Source organism: Perognathus longimembris, chromosome 28, assembly GCF_023159225.1.
Source record: "Perognathus longimembris pacificus isolate PPM17 chromosome 28, ASM2315922v1, whole genome shotgun sequence".
Lineage (NCBI taxonomy): Eukaryota > Metazoa > Chordata > Mammalia > Rodentia > Heteromyidae > Perognathus > Perognathus longimembris.
Window position 1 is genome coordinate 35,468,938 of NC_063188.1, and position 17,712 is coordinate 35,486,649.

The 17,712-nt window shown below is 36.0% G+C and overlaps 1 protein-coding gene across 3 annotated transcripts in view; it reads right to left on the minus strand.

Moving 5' to 3' along the window:
* Nucleotides 1-17,712, minus strand: part of Nrk (Nik related kinase) — a 93,661-nt gene that overhangs the window by 71,522 nt on the left and 4,427 nt on the right. For all 3 annotated transcript variants that reach the window (XR_007209340.1, XM_048335923.1, XM_048335922.1), the window contains exons 3-7: nucleotides 17,537-17,662; nucleotides 13,938-14,048; nucleotides 12,383-12,473; nucleotides 6,616-6,746; nucleotides 4,840-4,894 (exon numbers count right to left, since the gene is read on the minus strand). Coding sequence is in view for 2 of the 3 variants with exons in the window: in XM_048335923.1 (XP_048191880.1) it covers nucleotides 4,840-4,894; nucleotides 6,616-6,746; nucleotides 12,383-12,473; nucleotides 13,938-14,048; nucleotides 17,537-17,662 (514 nt within the window). In the remaining variant the exon portion in view is untranslated. The remainder of the gene's footprint in view (nucleotides 1-4,839; nucleotides 4,895-6,615; nucleotides 6,747-12,382; nucleotides 12,474-13,937; nucleotides 14,049-17,536; nucleotides 17,663-17,712) is intronic.

Consider the following 17,712-nt stretch of genomic DNA (forward strand, 5'->3'; position numbering starts at 1 on the left):
AGCCTCCTCAGTATCTAGGATTACAGGTGTGAGCCACTGTCTTCTGGCACCAGAACAATTTTTATTAGGGTGAAACAAATACTGTTGTTCAAAGGTCATGCTTTGTTCTTAATTACATAGTTATACCCTCATAGAAGGTGCAGGCTTCTAATTGAGGGCAGACTTAACTTCAACTTCACAAAATCAGGATCATGTTTGACTCTTATTTCCTTTACTGTGTTTGATCAGTCACAAGATATTGTTCTTTAAAAATGAGTCTGTACCATACTAAACAGTTGTCATTTATTAACATCTGAGCATCAATCAATTGACAACATCTTTCAGGGTCACAGAGGAGGCAAGTTTTAATTACTGGAAGGGACAAGGTAGGGTGAGCAAAAGCTCAATGGAAGCTCTGGGTGATTTCCTATATGGTCTTATTTTAGTAATTCCTATAAGTGCTATTTCTAAACTATATCTCATAACATTGCCTAAATATACAGAAGAGGTCTACTCTTTTGAAATAGTAAATCTCCTTTTAAAAACAAAACTCTTCAGAGGTTGGACACATGTTAAACTGGGCCTTAGTGTGAAGTAGTTCAATATGATTTATTCCTAACACATGTTGAGACCTGAAGAAATCTAAATACTGAAGGAATGAATCTTATGATGGGACAGGGTATATTTGAGTCATGACGCACTTTGCTTAATATAGACATGAGGTGTGAAAGACGAACATTACAAGGAATAAAAGCAGAGCTCTGTACAGTCCACAATATTAAAACTAATTTCTGGGCTGGGGATATGGCGTAGTGGCAAGAGTGCCTGCCTCGGATACACGAGGCCCTAGGTTCGATTCCCCAGCACCACATATACAGAAAACCGCCAGAAGCGGTGCTGTGGCTCAAGCGGCAGAGTGCTAGCCTTGAGCGAGAAGAAGCCAGGGACAGTGCTCAGGCCCTGAGTCCAAGGCCCAGGACTGGCAAAAACAACAACAACAACAACAAAAAAAAACAAACTAATTTCTACAGTATCATGAAGTAGAGAAATACGAAGGTAAATAGACTACTACATATACTTAATAAGGATAGGCTGTTGACCCTATTCTGCTTCTCAATCAGGAAACTTCAAATATACTTAAATGACAGAGGTTATGTGATATGTGTATACTATTGGGTATTTGAATAATTACAAGCAATATCTGACCTCAAAAATAATAAAGATTCCCATGTTGTTTGAATTCCTACCCAGAACCTAAGAACTGAAGGTCATGCATACAAGAAGGTCTCTCTCGTCTCTTCTTAAAGGCCTTATCCCCTTTCCTTTCATTGAGAAGCTATTTTTAATTTTTATTGTCAAACTGATGTACAGAGAGGTTATAGTTTCATACGTGAGGCATTGGATACATTTCTTGTACTGTTTGTTACCTCTTCCCTCATTCCATCTCCCCCCTCCCCCTTTTCCTTTCACGCCATGAGTTGTTCAGTTGATTTACACCAAACAGTTTTGCAAGTATTGCTTTTGTAGTCATTTGTCTTTTTACCCTGTGTCTCTCGATTTTGGTATTCCCTTTCAGTTTCCTAGTTCTAATACCAGTATACATGGTTTCCAATGAACTCAGATAAGAAACAGAGATAGTGCAGGTACAACCACAGGAAGGAGATACAAGAGGGTCATCAATAATAGAAGCTACGGTTTCACATCACATGTTGAAAGTAATTACAACAGTGATATGACAGTCGTTTCCATAACATGGAGTTCATTTCACTTAGCATCATCTTACGTGTTCATAAGGGTATGGCTATTGGGCTCTTGTGATCCTCTGCTGTGACTAGCGTAAACCTGTGCTAATTATTCCCTATGAGGGAGACCATAGAGTCCATGCTTCTTTGGGTCTGGCTCACTTCACTTAGTATATTTTTTTCCAAGTTCTTCCATTTCCTTATGAATGGGGCAATGTCATTCTTTCTGATAGAGGCATAAAATTCCATTGTGTATATGTACCACATTTTCCTGATCCATTCGCCTACTGACGGGCATCTGGGTTGGTTCCATATTCTAGCTATGGCAAATTGTGCTGTGATGAACATTGTTGTGCTGGTGGCTTTAGTGTGTTCTTGTTTGTGGTCTTTTGGGTAGATGCCCAAAAGTGGGGCTGCTGGGTCATAGGGGAGTTCTATGTTCAGCCTTCTGAGGAATCTCCACAGAGCTTTCCAGAGTGGCTAAACCAGTTTACATTCCCACCAACAATGAAGTAGGGTTCCCTTTTGGCCACATCCCCTCCAACATTTGTTATTGTTAGTTTTCTTGATATAGGACTTTCTTACTGGGGTGAGATGGAATCTCAATTTAGTTTTGGTCTGCATTTCTTTTATGGCCAGTGATGTAGAGCACTTTTTCACAAATGGTGTTGGAAAAACTGGTTCAACACATGCAACAAACTAAAACTAGATCCTTATATATCACCCTGCACAAAAATTAATTCCAAATGGACCAAAAACCTCAAAATCAATCACTAAATCAAAAACACTAAAGGAAGGAGTAGGAGAAACACTTGGGCTCCTTGGCACAGGACTGAACTTCCTTAACAAAGACACACAAATGCTACAAATCAAAGAAAGGATGGACAAATGGGACTGCATCAAACTGTAGAGCTTCTGCAGGGCAAAGGACATAGCTCACAAGATAAACAGAAAGCACACACATTGGGAAATATCTTTACCGGCCATACAACGAACAAAGGCCTCATATCTAAAACATATGCAGAACTAAAAAAATTACAAAACAAAACTGCAAAGAACCAATAGCCCTCTCAACAAGTGGGCCAAAGACTTAAAAAGAGACTTCTCTGATGAGGAAGTGAGAATGGCCAAGAGAAGCTATTCTTGTTTTGTTTCCCCATGACAGATTCACTGAAGAAAGACCAGAGGGAGATAGTTTTGTGTCTGGATCTCAAAGGGCAGTATCAGATAACTGTGGCTTTGGAAAGCCATCCCCTCTGAGAAGATAATTGACATAACCTGAGGGATTGCTAATGTTAATGAAAATCACATTTATGCAAAGTCAAGGGTCCAGAAAATAAAACAGACTTAAGAAGGAAATGCTTTTAATGAGGTGGTTGTCTAATGTTGCCCATGATCAAAGCCTCACTACTGCAATGACTTATCTAGGCTGGCTGGCCTTAATATTGAGAGTTCACAATGTTCTGAGTTTCACTCAGTTTTTCAAAGAGGCTTGCTGTTTGCATATTGTGCCCATCACCTTCTCTACTCCCTTCTGTGAGTTTGTTCTTCATTCCCTTTTTTTCCTCCCATGACTTAATTTGATATTTTGGCATAAAAATGCTTCTCTTTGGGAAACACTTGTGGAGTACTCCAAAACAATGGGAAAAGATTTGGTCATGCGTTTTGTATGACGAGTTGATACAGTTATGCATTATAATCAAACCCATGTATTGATAGCAGTATGAAATACTATATTGCACATTTAAAGAGAGAAGAGAGGGCAGTGGAGAAATAAAATGTGAAGAAAAGAAGAAGGCAGAAGAGAAGGGGAAGAGGAGAAGAGCTATTGCTATTCCTCTGTGTAGCATCTTTTCCAAACAAATAATCATATCAGGAATAATTTCTATCTCCAAGTCTGAGTTTGATTTTATATATGAAGCTTATGAAATAGTCTTTTCATTTTAATATTTTCCGATATGAATTTTTATGCAAGTCTTGGAGCTTGAACTTAGGGCTGGAGTGCTGTTCCTAGACTTCTTTGCCCAAGGCTAGCACTTTACCACTTGAGCCACAATTCCATTTCTGGATTTTATTTGTGGTTCATTGAAGATATGAATCTCATAGGCTTTACTGCCCAAGCTGTCTTTGAACCATGATCCTCAGATCTCAGCTTTCTGAGTAGCTAGGATTACATGTGAGAGTTACCAGTGCATGCCCCAACATGAATTTTTATTCATCCTACTTAGGGACTTTGCAATTTGGGGTACTAGAGGCAGTAGTAAATTGATCCCCACATCTGTCAAAGCTTTATTTCAGCTCCTGTTTAGTATCCTAGGAGACACCAGAAATTCCCAACAATTATATTGCCATAATTCCCTTAAATTTCCTCCCTTCCTTGTAACACAAAGCAAAGATAATTCAAGTTTATAAACCTCAGTGGGTAAATGTTATAAAGACAGAACATACAGGAACATGAGGCATTTAAACACTTTGTTTTAAGTACTGAAGAAAGCAAATGTAAGAGCAAATGTGCTATGGAGTCATACATTAAGTCAATATCAACCATTTATACCCAAGTTTCTGTCATTTTTGTTTTCCTAGTAGAAAGCAGTAATTTGAGAGGAAAGGATGTGACTGTGTTGGTTAAATGATGAGGGAGTAGGGGATACAATAAAAAGTGGTTAAGTGCATTGGAGTGGCTGAAGGGCAACAACAAGGAAGCAAGGATGTGTTGGTAAGCATTGGTTCAATTTCAGTGAATCACCGGAGGATCTTCTCAATTATTCTATCGCAGAAAAATTATGACTGTAGAAATGATCCAAACCAAATATTTCACCAGTTAGTATGAACTAGAATGCCTTGAAATTCTAGCTGCTCAAGACTGTCAGGACGAAATAATGTTGAGTCAGCCTAAAATAAGGATCAAAGAAAGATAAGAGGATAGGCTATTTTTAAATATCCAAAACTTGTGACTCTGACAAAAGCATTTTGAAATCACTGAAAGGGCCACCATTTGGCAGATATTGGGACACCTCTACGGCCATGTAAAGCTGATTGGTGCAAGAAGAACTCCTGCCATCTTTCACATAGAGTATATTTCCTAACCCCTTGCATCACAGGAAATATTTTTACTTACGTGGAGCCCCTTCTGCCATTTCAATAGCAGTGATTCCCACAGACCAAACATCACTCTACAAAACAAAAAAAAAATCACAAAAATTAGTTAAAGTGGTGCATTTGTAGCGTTAAGAATCCTAAGTTTCATTATTGGTTGTTATTATAAGAGCTTAGGACCGATCAATATCTTCTTATGCAACAGGTTGCTATGGTTCTGTGAAAGGAAAGTTCACATTGGATGTATTGTTATTGTTGCCTAACTTGAAATATCAAAAAGAACTCATCATAAAGAAGTCTTAATATATAGATTCACAAGCCATGTAATTCTAAGCAAATGCTTTTACTCTCTGTTCCTCCATTTCATTCTCTGTAAATGAAAATTATAATATATATTTCATAGGTCTAGTGTGCAGTGTGTAATAATACATATGTATGCATCTATACTCATATTAAATGTACAAAATATATTTAATTCTTTACATGATAAACTCTAATATGTTACATAGTTACATATGTAAGTATATATTTATGTATTATATATATACACACACACACACATACACTTTTCGTCAGCTGCTCAAAAACATAAACTGAGGCTAGAATTATCAAGAAGATCTTGCAAATTACTCTCACCATTATTAACTGCACTTGGTCTTTCAGGGTGTAGAAAGAGGACAGGGGGTAGTAGTACATTGGCTGAACAGCTATTAATTCTAATTTTTGGAAACCCAGTTTATAAATAAATCTCTTAGCTTCAATTTTATGATAGGCAGAGATTAAGCTTCCTTTTAGTTACATGGGGATACCAATCCCTTGATAAAAACCTTGACAGGATGCAAAATATATAGGTATAAAGTACTATTTTTATAACAGGACACTTAAAGAGTTTTATGCTTCCACAGTTTCTATAGCTCCTAATAAAACACTGAACATGGAATAGGCCTTCTGTAAATAATTGCTTTTCAGATCTAGAAAGGGCATTTAAGGAAATGGAAAAGAGATGGAACTTAAATTAATCAACTTCAAGTATTGAATCCTAGATTCTACACAGGGAGACCACAATGAATTGTTTGGATGACTTACGATGTGGAAAGTGAGTGAGGTTTTTCCCAGTCTATAGCAAATGGAGAGTTTCCCTTTCCACATCGGTGTTCTGAAATGTGTACATAGATGTATATTGTCCAAATTGCAGCTTCCATGGAAAATTTTTTTTTGGCAGTCCTGGACTCAGGGCCTGAGCACTGTCCCTGGCTTCTTTTTGCTCAAGGCTAGCACTCTGCCACTTGAGAATTCCATGGAAATTTTAATAAATAGCATGGCTTGTTACTTAATTTGTCTATTTTAATGATTTTATGAAGTTTTAGAAGTGAACCATGAACCAAGGATTTTCTCCATTACTCTTAACTAATCAAATAATTTTTGTTTCTTTTTGGAGTTAGGTTATTATGAAATTTAACAATTGCCTTTACTTGTAATTATTTTAAAGTTTCCAAAGCCTTTTGCCCTTGGAAGTTAACTTTCCAAATAAACTCATTTTGCCAAGTTGCAAGCAATATGAACTAGACCTTCTACGTCAAATCTGAATAATTCCAATGGCCTACTTTGTCTACATTTGTAGAAAATAGTATTTTCATGCATACTATCAAAACCACAAATAGGAATAAAGGCTAGTACTGTATTTCCTATTCGAGTTAATGCGAAAGGAAGGCTGGTTGCTTTTCTTCTTTCACTTTATCATTAAAATAAATTCCAGTAAAAATCCTTTCCAAATGATTCCCTCTGAAAGTTCACTCACTCTGTAATCATAGGAGCGTCGTGGGTCCTCATCACAGTTAATCACTTCAGGTGCCATCCAGTATGGTGTCCCAATGAAGCTATTTCTCCTTCCATTAGTTCTGCTCACCTGCGCGCTCACTCCAAAATCAACTGCAAAATTCAGCAGATGTCAAAATAATTAATCAAGAACAAAAAGCTCAATAAATGATTGCTTTCACTTGGAAAGCCAATACAAAAGCCACAATGGATAACAGATTTTCATTCCAGCCCTGAAAACTTTACCATGAAGTCTACTCCAGGAATACTGGGAAATAAGCTTTTGCTGCTATTTATGTTGGAATGAGACTCAACAGAGCTATTATAAATCTACAGTAGGTTTGGCTGAATGTTTATCATGAATATTAAGAAAAAAGCTCCATCGGTACACCATGAATCTCGGAAATGATAACATATGTAGTGTTTGGACCTACCACCAACTTGGAGAAATAGCAGTATAAGCAGTGTCTAAGAAATATAAAACTTAGTAGCCATTGGTAAGTTTCACTCATGACATTATAACATCCTATCACTTGATAAAGAAAAAAAGTCTTCTTCTAGAATTTAAACGCTTACACAGATTTTTCTGAGTCAAAAACCACATATTTACTGTTGTACCCATATCTTAAGCTATAACAGTTCATGTTCCTATTCATCTGTGGGATACATTAGAAGACAATATTTAGTATGGTATCCCTAGAAACCGACAGAAAAAAGGCTGAAATAGACTGGTGTTATTTATTCCAGAAAAAAATAAGACGAGGATGAAAAATGAAGTAGATTTTCTAATTTAGAATGGTTTCCAGGAATCTAGAGGATTTCAGACGAAACTGACTGAATAGCAGGTTGAAGAATTTAGAGGAAGCGAAGAAAAAGGGGAACAAAACTAATAGTTTTAAGGCAGTCTTTCGAGAAGGATTTAGTAAAAACAAAAAATATTAAGAATATTGTCAAGATCACCATTAGTGTTACACAGTCTCATTGTTACGTGATTTTTCATTATAAAGAAATAGGTTTAATCCATATTGAAACTATTCTTAATGGCCAGCTTTAAGTGCCAAGAAATGCCTATGAATGCCATAAACTGATGTGTGATATGCATCCAGAGAAGAAAATGAAATGAGAAAAGGCTACAAAAGATAAAAAAGGGAATGAGAAAAAAAGAAAAACTCAAATTACAATAAAAAGGTAGAGTTAAAACTTTAACAGTGGTATAATCTTTGTAATAGAAGGGACCAGGATTTGACAATTATTGATCAATTCTAATCACAATATAAGCATTTTCTCTTTTTTTGCTGTCATTTCTTGTGGCAATCATTAGATTTGCTTTCTGAAATCTCATTATTTTGCTTAAAGAAAAGCTAAGATCTGAGACATCAAAGACAAAATGTGTAAATATTATGTGTAAGTTGGCCTGATTAAACTCCAATCCAAAGTGTAACTCTTTTGTAAATCAACTTAATGATAATAAGAAAATATAACCTTGAATCCTGTACAAAAAGGTCTTTGCTCCAGAGTAAAGTACATTAACATTCGTGCAGAATCTTTGTGACAGATAATTCAATGATATTTTGCTTATAATTTACATACTGTGGTGCAAATGACTGGGTTGCCTATCCACTTGGCTCAAGTGCAAGGAATTTTTGCTCTATATGGGAATATGGTGTTTGGCCCATTTGAATTAGAAATCTATGTGTCTCACATGTATCTGAACATAGTTTCTTAAAATTGTTTTTTGTTTTTTTTAATATATATTTTTTATTATCGAACTGAATTACTGAGAGGTGACAGTTTCATACATTAGGCATTAGATACATTTCTTGTACTGTTTGTTACCTCGTTCCTCATTCCCCCCTCACCCTCTCCTTTTCCCTCCCCCCCCATGAGTTGTTCAGTTCTTCAGTTCATTTTCACCAAACAGTTTGTAAGTATTGCTTTTGTAGTTGTTTGTCTTTTTTTACCCCGTGTCTCTCATTGGTATTCCCGTCCAATTTCCTGGTTCTAATACCAGTATAGCTGGTTTCCAATATACTCAGATAAGATACAGAGAGAGTGTAGGTACAACCACAGGAAGGTGATACAGGAATATCATCAGTAATAGAGGCTACAGTTACATATGGCACGTTGAAAGTAATTACAACTGTGATATAACAATCGTTTCCATAACATGGAGTTCATTTCACTTAGTATTATCTTATGTGTTCACAAGGATATAGCTATTGGGCTCCTGTGATCCTCTGCTGTGACTTGCCTAAACCTGTGCTAATTATTCCCTATAAGGGAGACCGTATAGTCCATGTTTCTTTGGGTCTGGCTCACTTCACTTAGTATAAGTTTTTCCAAGTCCTTCCATTTCTTAAAAATGGGGCAATGTCATTCTTTCTGATAGAGGCATAAAATTCCATTGTGTATATGTACCACATTTTCCTGATCCACTCATCTACTGAGGGGCTTCTGGGTTGGTTCCAGATTCTAGCTATGACAAACTAAAGCCATTCCCTTTAAAGTCAGGAACAAGGCAGGGATGTCCACTCTCTCCCCTTCTCTTCAACATAGTACTAGAATTCCTAGCCAGAGTAATTAGGCAAGAAAAAAAATATAAAGGGGATCCAAATAGGAAAAGATGAAGTTAAACTTTCTCTCTTTACAGATGACATGATCCTATACCTAAAGAACCCCATAGACTCTATCCCCAAGCTACTAGAGCTGATCCAAAACTTTGGCAAAGTTGCAGGATATAAAATAAACCCTCAAAAATCAACGGCCTTTCTCTGTGCTAACCACCTGAAGACCGAGGCTGAAATCAGGAAAGCAACTACTTTTGCAATTGCGTCAAAAAACATAAAATATCTAGGAATAACCTTAACCAAAGACGTGAAAGACCTCTACGATGAGAACTTTAAAAACATGAAAAATGAAATTAAGGCAGAACTAAGGAAATGGAAAAACGTCCCATGCTCCTGGATTGGGAGGATTAATATAATCAAAATGGCAATATTGCCAAAGGTGATCTACAAATTCAATGCAATACCCATTAATATCCCAACACCATTTTTTTAATGAAATAGAGGAAGCAATCCTGAAATTCATATGGAACAATAAAAGACCTAGAATAGCAAAAACAATCCTAAGCAGAAAGAACGGTGCTAGAGGAATTACAATACCCAACTTCAAGCTGTATTATAAAGCTATAGTATTAAAAACAGCTTGGTATTGGCACAGGAACAGGCCTGAAGACCAATGGAACAGAATTGAAGACCCAGAAATGAACCCACAGAACTACGCCTACTTAATCTTTGATAAAGGAGCTAAAACAATAATCTGGAAGAAAGATAGCCTCTTTAACAAATGGTGCTGGCAAAACTGGTTCAACACATGCAACAAACTAAAACTAGATCCTTATATATCACCGTGCACCAAAATCAATTCCAAATGGATCAAAGACCTCGAAATCAAAACAGAAACCCTGAAAACACTAAAGGAAGTAGTAAGAGAAAAACTTGGGCTCCTTGGTGCAGGACGGAACTTCCCTAAAAAAGACCCAGAAAGGCTACAAATCAAAGAAAGGTTGGACAAATGGGACTACATCAAACTACAGAGCTTCTGCAGGGCAAAGGACGTAGGTTGCAAGATAAACAGAAAGCCCACAGATTGGGAGGAGATCTTTACCGGCCATTCAACGGACAAAGCCTCGTATCTAGAATATATGCAGAACTAAAAGCAACACCTTCATCCAAAACAAAACTGCAAAGAACCAATAGCCCCCTCATCAAGTGGGCTAGAGACTTAATAAGAGAATTCTCTGATGAGGAAATGAGAATGGCCAAGAGACTTATGAAAAAGTGCTCTAAATCACTGGCCATAAAAGAAATGCAAATCAAAACAACATTGGGATTCCGTCTCACCCCAGTAAGAAAGTCCTATATCAAGAAAACTAACAACAACAACTGTTGGAGGGGATCTGGCCAAAAGGGAACCCTACTTTATTGTTGGTGGGAATGTAAACTGGTTCAGCCACTCTGGCAAGCAGTATGGAGATTTCTCAGAAGGCTAAACATAGAGCTCCCCTATGACCCAGCAGCCCCACTTTTGGGCATCTATCCAAAAGACCACAAACATAATCACACTAAAGCCACCAGCACAACAATGTTCATCGCAGCACAATTTCTCATAGCTAAAATTGTGTTTTTATCTTTGCAGCTTTCAGATACAAAAACAATACACAGTTGTTATCTCATACTTATCTTACAAATCATCAGTGCAAAATCTTCTCAACAAATTACCAAAATATTTACTCTAATTCTATTTCCTTAGCAAGAATATGGAAAATATCTTAAGTTCATGCTGAGACATGTTTAAATTGTTAACATAATTAAAAATAATACAAATGATTTATCTTCCATATCTGTGTAATTACCTACCTTTTTACAGTCCTAAAATAATATATAACAGTGTTTAGAAGTCAAACATCAATGTATATTTTAAATATTAAAAAGTGTAATATGCTGTTCTATGTGTACTTGGATATGTCACATAAATTTTCAATAAAGTATACTATTTCAACCCTTAGAATAGAAATTGAAGGACATTCTGGTCTTTGGATTTTTAGTTCTAAATGTGATTTGAATATTATTAGAGCATCACTTATGATTGACATCATTATTTTTAAATATCTGATGGAAAATTGCAAAGCAGAAATTTGTGCTTATGAAGTAATTTAAATGTTCTTTGATATTCTTCGCAAAATAAGGTACTGTTATATGTTTAGTTTACTTTTTACTATTATTTATTTATTATTGTTTTGCAAGTTAGTCCTAGGACTTGAACTCAGGGCCTGAATACTGTCCTTGAGCTCTTTTGTTCAAGGTTAGTGCTCTATCACTTGAGCCCATAGCTTCACTTTCAGCTTTTTAGTGTTAATTGAAGATAAAAGTCTCATTTCAGCTAGGTGCTGCTGACTCATGCCTGTAATCCTAGCTACTTAGGCGTCTGAGATCTGAGGATCACGGTTCAAAGCCAGCTCGGGAAGGAAAGTCCACGAGACTCTTATGTCCAATTAACCACCTGAAAACTGAGGTGGCACTGTGGCTCAAATGGTAATGGCAGAGCAGTAGCCTTGAGCTAAGAGGTCAGGGACAGTGTCCAGGCCCAGAGTTCAAGCCCCATGTCTGAAAAAAAAAGAACAAAAAGTCTCATTTCCTTCCTGGGCTGGCATTCAAATATTATCCTTAGAAGCTAGCCTCTTGAGTAGCTAAGATTACAGATGTGACCACTGGCACTGGGCTAGAATTTTATTTATTTATTTATTTATATTTTAATTCAAATATTCCTATTGCTAAGATCAGTAGACAATGATGCTAATAACAGTTCTAATTATTCTTTCAAAGTTATAGAAAACGTCTCATAGAATTTTATTTTCTAATCTCTGCTCATGACACTGAAACTTGTCATGGTTAACTCTCGGTTAAATTATGAAAATATATTTAATAGCAATCTTTAATAGAATATAAAATCAGGACCAAAATGTAACCACCAATTGTAATTTAATATATGTAGTTTAGGTGCACTTATTTTTCTCACCCCCACCTCTGTTCTGAATCAAATTTTCACTGATTTTTTAGGCAGCAACTATCCAACTTAAATAAGGGCATTGGCAAGTTCATGATAAAAAACAACAACAAAGTTCTCTTAATGTAAGGACTGCCATGAAGATGCTGTAGGTCCAAGCTAACGTATTGGAATATACTTACCCAGTTTTACTTCAGCATTATGAGTCAGTAGCACATTCTGACCTTTGATATCCCGGTGAATCACTCGGTGTGCATGAAGATGAGCTAAGCCCTGTGTATGTATAATATTTATATGTTAAACAGCGGTAGATAGATAGATAGATAGATAGATAGATAGATAGATAGATAGATAGAGTGTTTCACTTTCCTGGTACTGATACTTGTATTTTTGGAAAAACTAGTAGTGAGAAATATGGCCCACATTTTATTTTGCAGACAAAATTCTTTAGGCTGGAATGACTACAAGCAGTTCCCAGAAATACTGCTTTTGGCTATAAGAGAAGGAAAATAAATCAGGACACCCATGAAAGAGAAAGAACACCAAGAAGTAATTTTTGTATACATTGGGCCACTTTACCTTCCTTTCTAACCTCCATATTTCCAACTAACCGTAACAGTAAAGACCTGGATATATTAACTTTATCATAGCTCAGCGATGTTTTTTCTCTATTCCTCATCCAACCATCTGTTAAGTCCAACATATTTTCTAGTCAGCCTTTTAGGCTGAGAATTTGAGGAACTATGGAAATTCATTTTAAAGTATTTGCAATTTGTGTTGGCTTACCACACTGGCTCCAGCCCATTCACCATTAAAACTAACCCATGACCTGGATAAACCATGACATGGGAAGCTGCATTAGGCTGCAGTGAGATAGCTCCTGATACTAACTGAGGATTAATAATACAAGTAACAATTTCTAGGCATGGTGCTAGGTGCTTTGAATGCAATAGTTACTAAATTTTCACAGTAACCATTTGAATAAATTACTGATACCATTTCATATGACACAGGAATTATATTATTATTTTACCTCATTATTACATGAGTAATTGAATGAAGTTCACACAGCTAATACATGGCAAATGGGAATTTAATTTTCAGTCTATAGTTTGCACTCTCAGTCATTTATCATACTATCTCAAATGAGTTCATTCAAATGGGGGAAATGATATCCTAACAATGTTGAGTGTTGCTGTTTGTTTCTATTAATATACTTCTTGGGTGAACTTAAGCACTCAAGTAAAAAATAAAGTTGGAGTTTGGCAAATCAAGAATATTCTTGCTTTCATCTAATTGTGTGTTAGAGAGGAAAAATTTGGGTCAGTGTTCACAGAGTATACTATGAACAAACATAGCTGCGGATTTTTTGGGGCTATTTTGCAGGTCATCCACTCTTAAATTGATTACCTTCATATTTGTGATGATTGCACTGTGCTTTTTCAAAGGTACTCTAAAATGGCCAAGTCATAATAAATAATCTGAGACGTCATATCCATGATCCATTGAACATAGTAGCATGAATCTAAAAGCTATGGTTTGGAAAGAGCTAGCATAACCTTGTGGTCTAATTGCAAGTTGAATAATATCACCATAAAGCATTCTCCAAAGCCTTTGTAAGTTCCCTGATCCAGAGTTCATGTTTAGAATTCTTAATCAGATATGAGCTATGAGGTATACTGTGTATGTTATTTCAAGGTTCTTTCGAGATCAGGGGATGATTATATGAAGACTCACCTGAAGGACTTCTCGGCAGATATAAGCAATCCAATCTTCTTTTAAGCTCTGATTTTTTGTCATCCTCACTACATCAGTGACTGATCCTGCTGCACATAGCTCCATCACCATCTGCAAGGAAGCCGGAAAAGTTTTGAATATTAGAAAAATAATTCTCTGAAAATAATTGGACAGTTTTACTCTACATGACATGTATTTATATATAATATTTGGGGATTAAATCACTGAAAAGACTAGGACGAGGGGTTTGAGCGAATCCCTGAATCATAGGAAGTATTCAAATATGCTTAGAAGAGTTGGTTTATGGATAACATTGAATAAATGCCCCTGCAGAGAAGCTTGCACATTGCGCAAGTGTGAGAAATGACTGGAGAGAAAAATAAAGGCAGTTTGAGGGAAGAGTTTGATGAGAAGTGGAAGAAGTAGGATATAGAAGGTCTCAAAAGTGTTTACAGTTTAGTCTTAAGACTAAGCTTGGTTTTTTCTTGTTTTATGTTTTCAAATTCCAGATTATTTTCCTCAAGGTATTGGCAAATAACAATAACAACTCCAAGGGGGAATTGATATTTAAATTCCTGCAGGATAATTTCTTTCAAATGGGATTACTGTTAAGGAAGGTCTATTTTAAGGCTAACATCATCATTCAAAGTATTTCATTCTGATTTTATTGTATTGATATGGAAAATTTCTAAAAAAATGCTGGCCACTGGTGTGTCACACCTGTAATCCTAACTATTCAGAAGGCTGAGATGGAGGATTATGGTTCAAAGCCAGCTTGGACAGAAAAGTCTGCAAGACTCATATATCCAATTAGCCACCAAGTGGAGCTCTCAAGAGGTAGAGCAAAGTAGCTCAGGGACAGTGCATGGGCCCTGAGTTCAAGGACCAGCACAAGGACCCCAGTAGTGGCACAAAAATTATTTTTGCCACCAGAAAACTGAGTAATTAACTGGTAAATTTCCTTTCAAATAGTATTAGTCAACTGAGGGAAGTCAATGTGAAGGAGAACATAGCTATTAGAGTTGACCTAGAAGGTAACACTGTTCAAGTTAAAACTGCTTTCTCAAAAACAGCAAATAATTCCCTTTTGCTCTATTGGCAAGTTAATTGTCATTATAGACAAGTGAAAGCAAAAGATCCTAAGTATTTGAAAAGTATACATTATTTCTTTGTTTTCTTTTCAGAATATTACTCTCCTAAATTAGAGTTGTTTACTATTGATACTATTATTGCATTTATTTGTCCTAAGTACACTATCACCAAAAGGAGAGGAGGCAGCCAAACAAAACCAACCATACAGAGAAAATTCACAACAGGTTGATTTTCATAGAGGTAATTCAGTGATGATTGTATTGAATGGACACAATATATAACTGTATTAATGCACGTAAAACATCTCATTTTGAACCATGACAAATCTGAAATAAAGCCATTAATGTCCAATTGGCCCAGAAAGATTTGGCCAATATTGTGAAAGTAATTCACAACAGGTTGATTTTCATAGGGGTAATTCAGTGATGATTGTATTGAATGGACACAATATATAACTGTATTAATTCAAGTCAAAGATCTCATTTTGAACCATGACAAATCTGAAATAAAGCCATTAATGTCCAATTGGCCCAGAAAGATCTGGCCAATATTGTGAACGTTAGAAGAGCTTAATTATAAGAAGCTTGTGAGGCAGTCACAGTTATTTTACTGGCTTTGTAAGCATGATGCTTGGCCCATACACTTTTTCTTTCTTCCTTTTTTTTTTTTTTTTTTTTTGCCAGTCCTGGGGCTTGGACTCAGGGTCTGAGCACTGTCCCTGGCTTTTTTTTTTTGCTCATGGCTAGCACTCTGCCACTTGAGCCACAGCGCCACTTCTGGCCATTTTCTATATATGTGGTGCCGGGTAATTGAACCCAGGGCTTCATGTATACCAGGCAAGCACTCTTGCCACTAGGCCATATTCCCAGCTCCTGGCCCATACACTTTTTAAATTGCAATTATTTATTACTTTACTTACTTCTTGTTCTTTTTTAAAACTTTACATGGACAGTGAAGTGGTACTATGAAAAGTCTTACATATATAAGTAACATGCATTAATTTCCTACTCCTTCCGATCTTACTTCAAGCTTTTGTTTTATCTAGGTTGATTTTCTCAATCCCTAGGTTAATTTAGATTAATTTGTTATTAACTCACATAAAACTGTCATTTTTCATCTGACTAATTATACATTAATTTGTGTGAATGGCTGATGGACACTGAGCTTTGCAGACAGACTGTAAGTTCCATTGAGTCATAAGCATGTGTACTCAGCTTACCATTGGATCCCTTGTATCTAGTAAATATCTGGCATATAGATGACTTTTCAATTAACGTATGTTGATAGACCAAATGAACTAAGTACTACTAATATATATCCAATAGGGAGACTGAAACATTTTGAGTTTGACTTACTAACAAGAGAAAAAGCTTGTAAGTAAAGAAATACGTAAACACAAATATTGTATGCAAAATGTTTAAAGTAATAAATGTTAAGGCTGTGTAATAATAGCTAATAAAATTTCAAGCAGAAGCATCAGAAAACAGAGGATTCCAATTATTTTGATATTTGAGAGAAAACAGTGTTAATTTGAAGATCTATACATTCTATGGTTCTAGGAGTATGATACTTAAACCAGCAGTGATTAGCATCAACTATCAACTTATTAGCATGTCCATAGTTCATGTATATCCCAGGCCTACTGAACTGAAAACTCTGTGCATGGGGGTCCAGAATTCTGTGTTTTATAAGGCTTTCCACTAAGATTTTCAAAGTCCATTATATAAAATATAATAGAATATTGCAATTTGAGGATGCTCAGAAATTTCAATCACTATTTTGAAAAAAAATTACTGTCACGGGGTGGGATGAAAATGCTGAAAGTGTAAAGAATACATGTACAATGACTGCAGTTTATGTTCCAAATATTTCATATTCATTCATATTTTAAAAGAGGAATATCAAGACTAAAGCTCATTTTCTTGCTACTATAGTGGATGACAGCAAAATTTCTAGGTAGGGTCTGGTTAGCCTCTAATATTTCTGTTTATTTTTCTGAAATCTATGATGTCCTAGCTATCATGAGTAAAAAAAAGAATAAAACTAACCATTTAACTCCTGGGAGTTATGTTTATAAAGAAGTACTTACATATTGAAAACATGTAAAATGAGCCCATATGCTCATGTCAATGTTAACTAGAATTGATATGTTTTAATAACCAAGAGAAAACTTTCATGCCTGAAAAATAGTTACTTAAAGTGAAAGGGAATAAAACTATATTTTAAAAAATTATGTCAGATACTGACAGTGTCCATTTGAGTCCTCCTCATCTCAGCAACAAGCTCTTTTCTAGGCATGTAAGTTATTTTTCCATAATTTATCATTTATGTATCTAGGAACAGAGTATATTTTGCCATGCATTGCAGTACATTTTGCCTTGTGTGGATGAATGCTTAAACTTTCTAGCATATGCACAGAAGTTTCATCTTAGCTCTGAAAATGTCAGTTCTTGGGTCAGACTTTTCTTATGGAATAAGACCAGATTTAAAAAACAACAACAACATACCCAAAGTTGGTGTCTATGGCCAGGCGGACTCAGCTTGAAAAATGCTCCATAAAAGGACACAATGTTTTTGTGGAAAGAGTACTTCCTCAGAAGGTTGAGCTCAGTCCTGAGATCCTCCTCCTCGTCCTATAGAACAGGAACAGACAGAAAAACTTCGACACTGGGCAATTCAATGA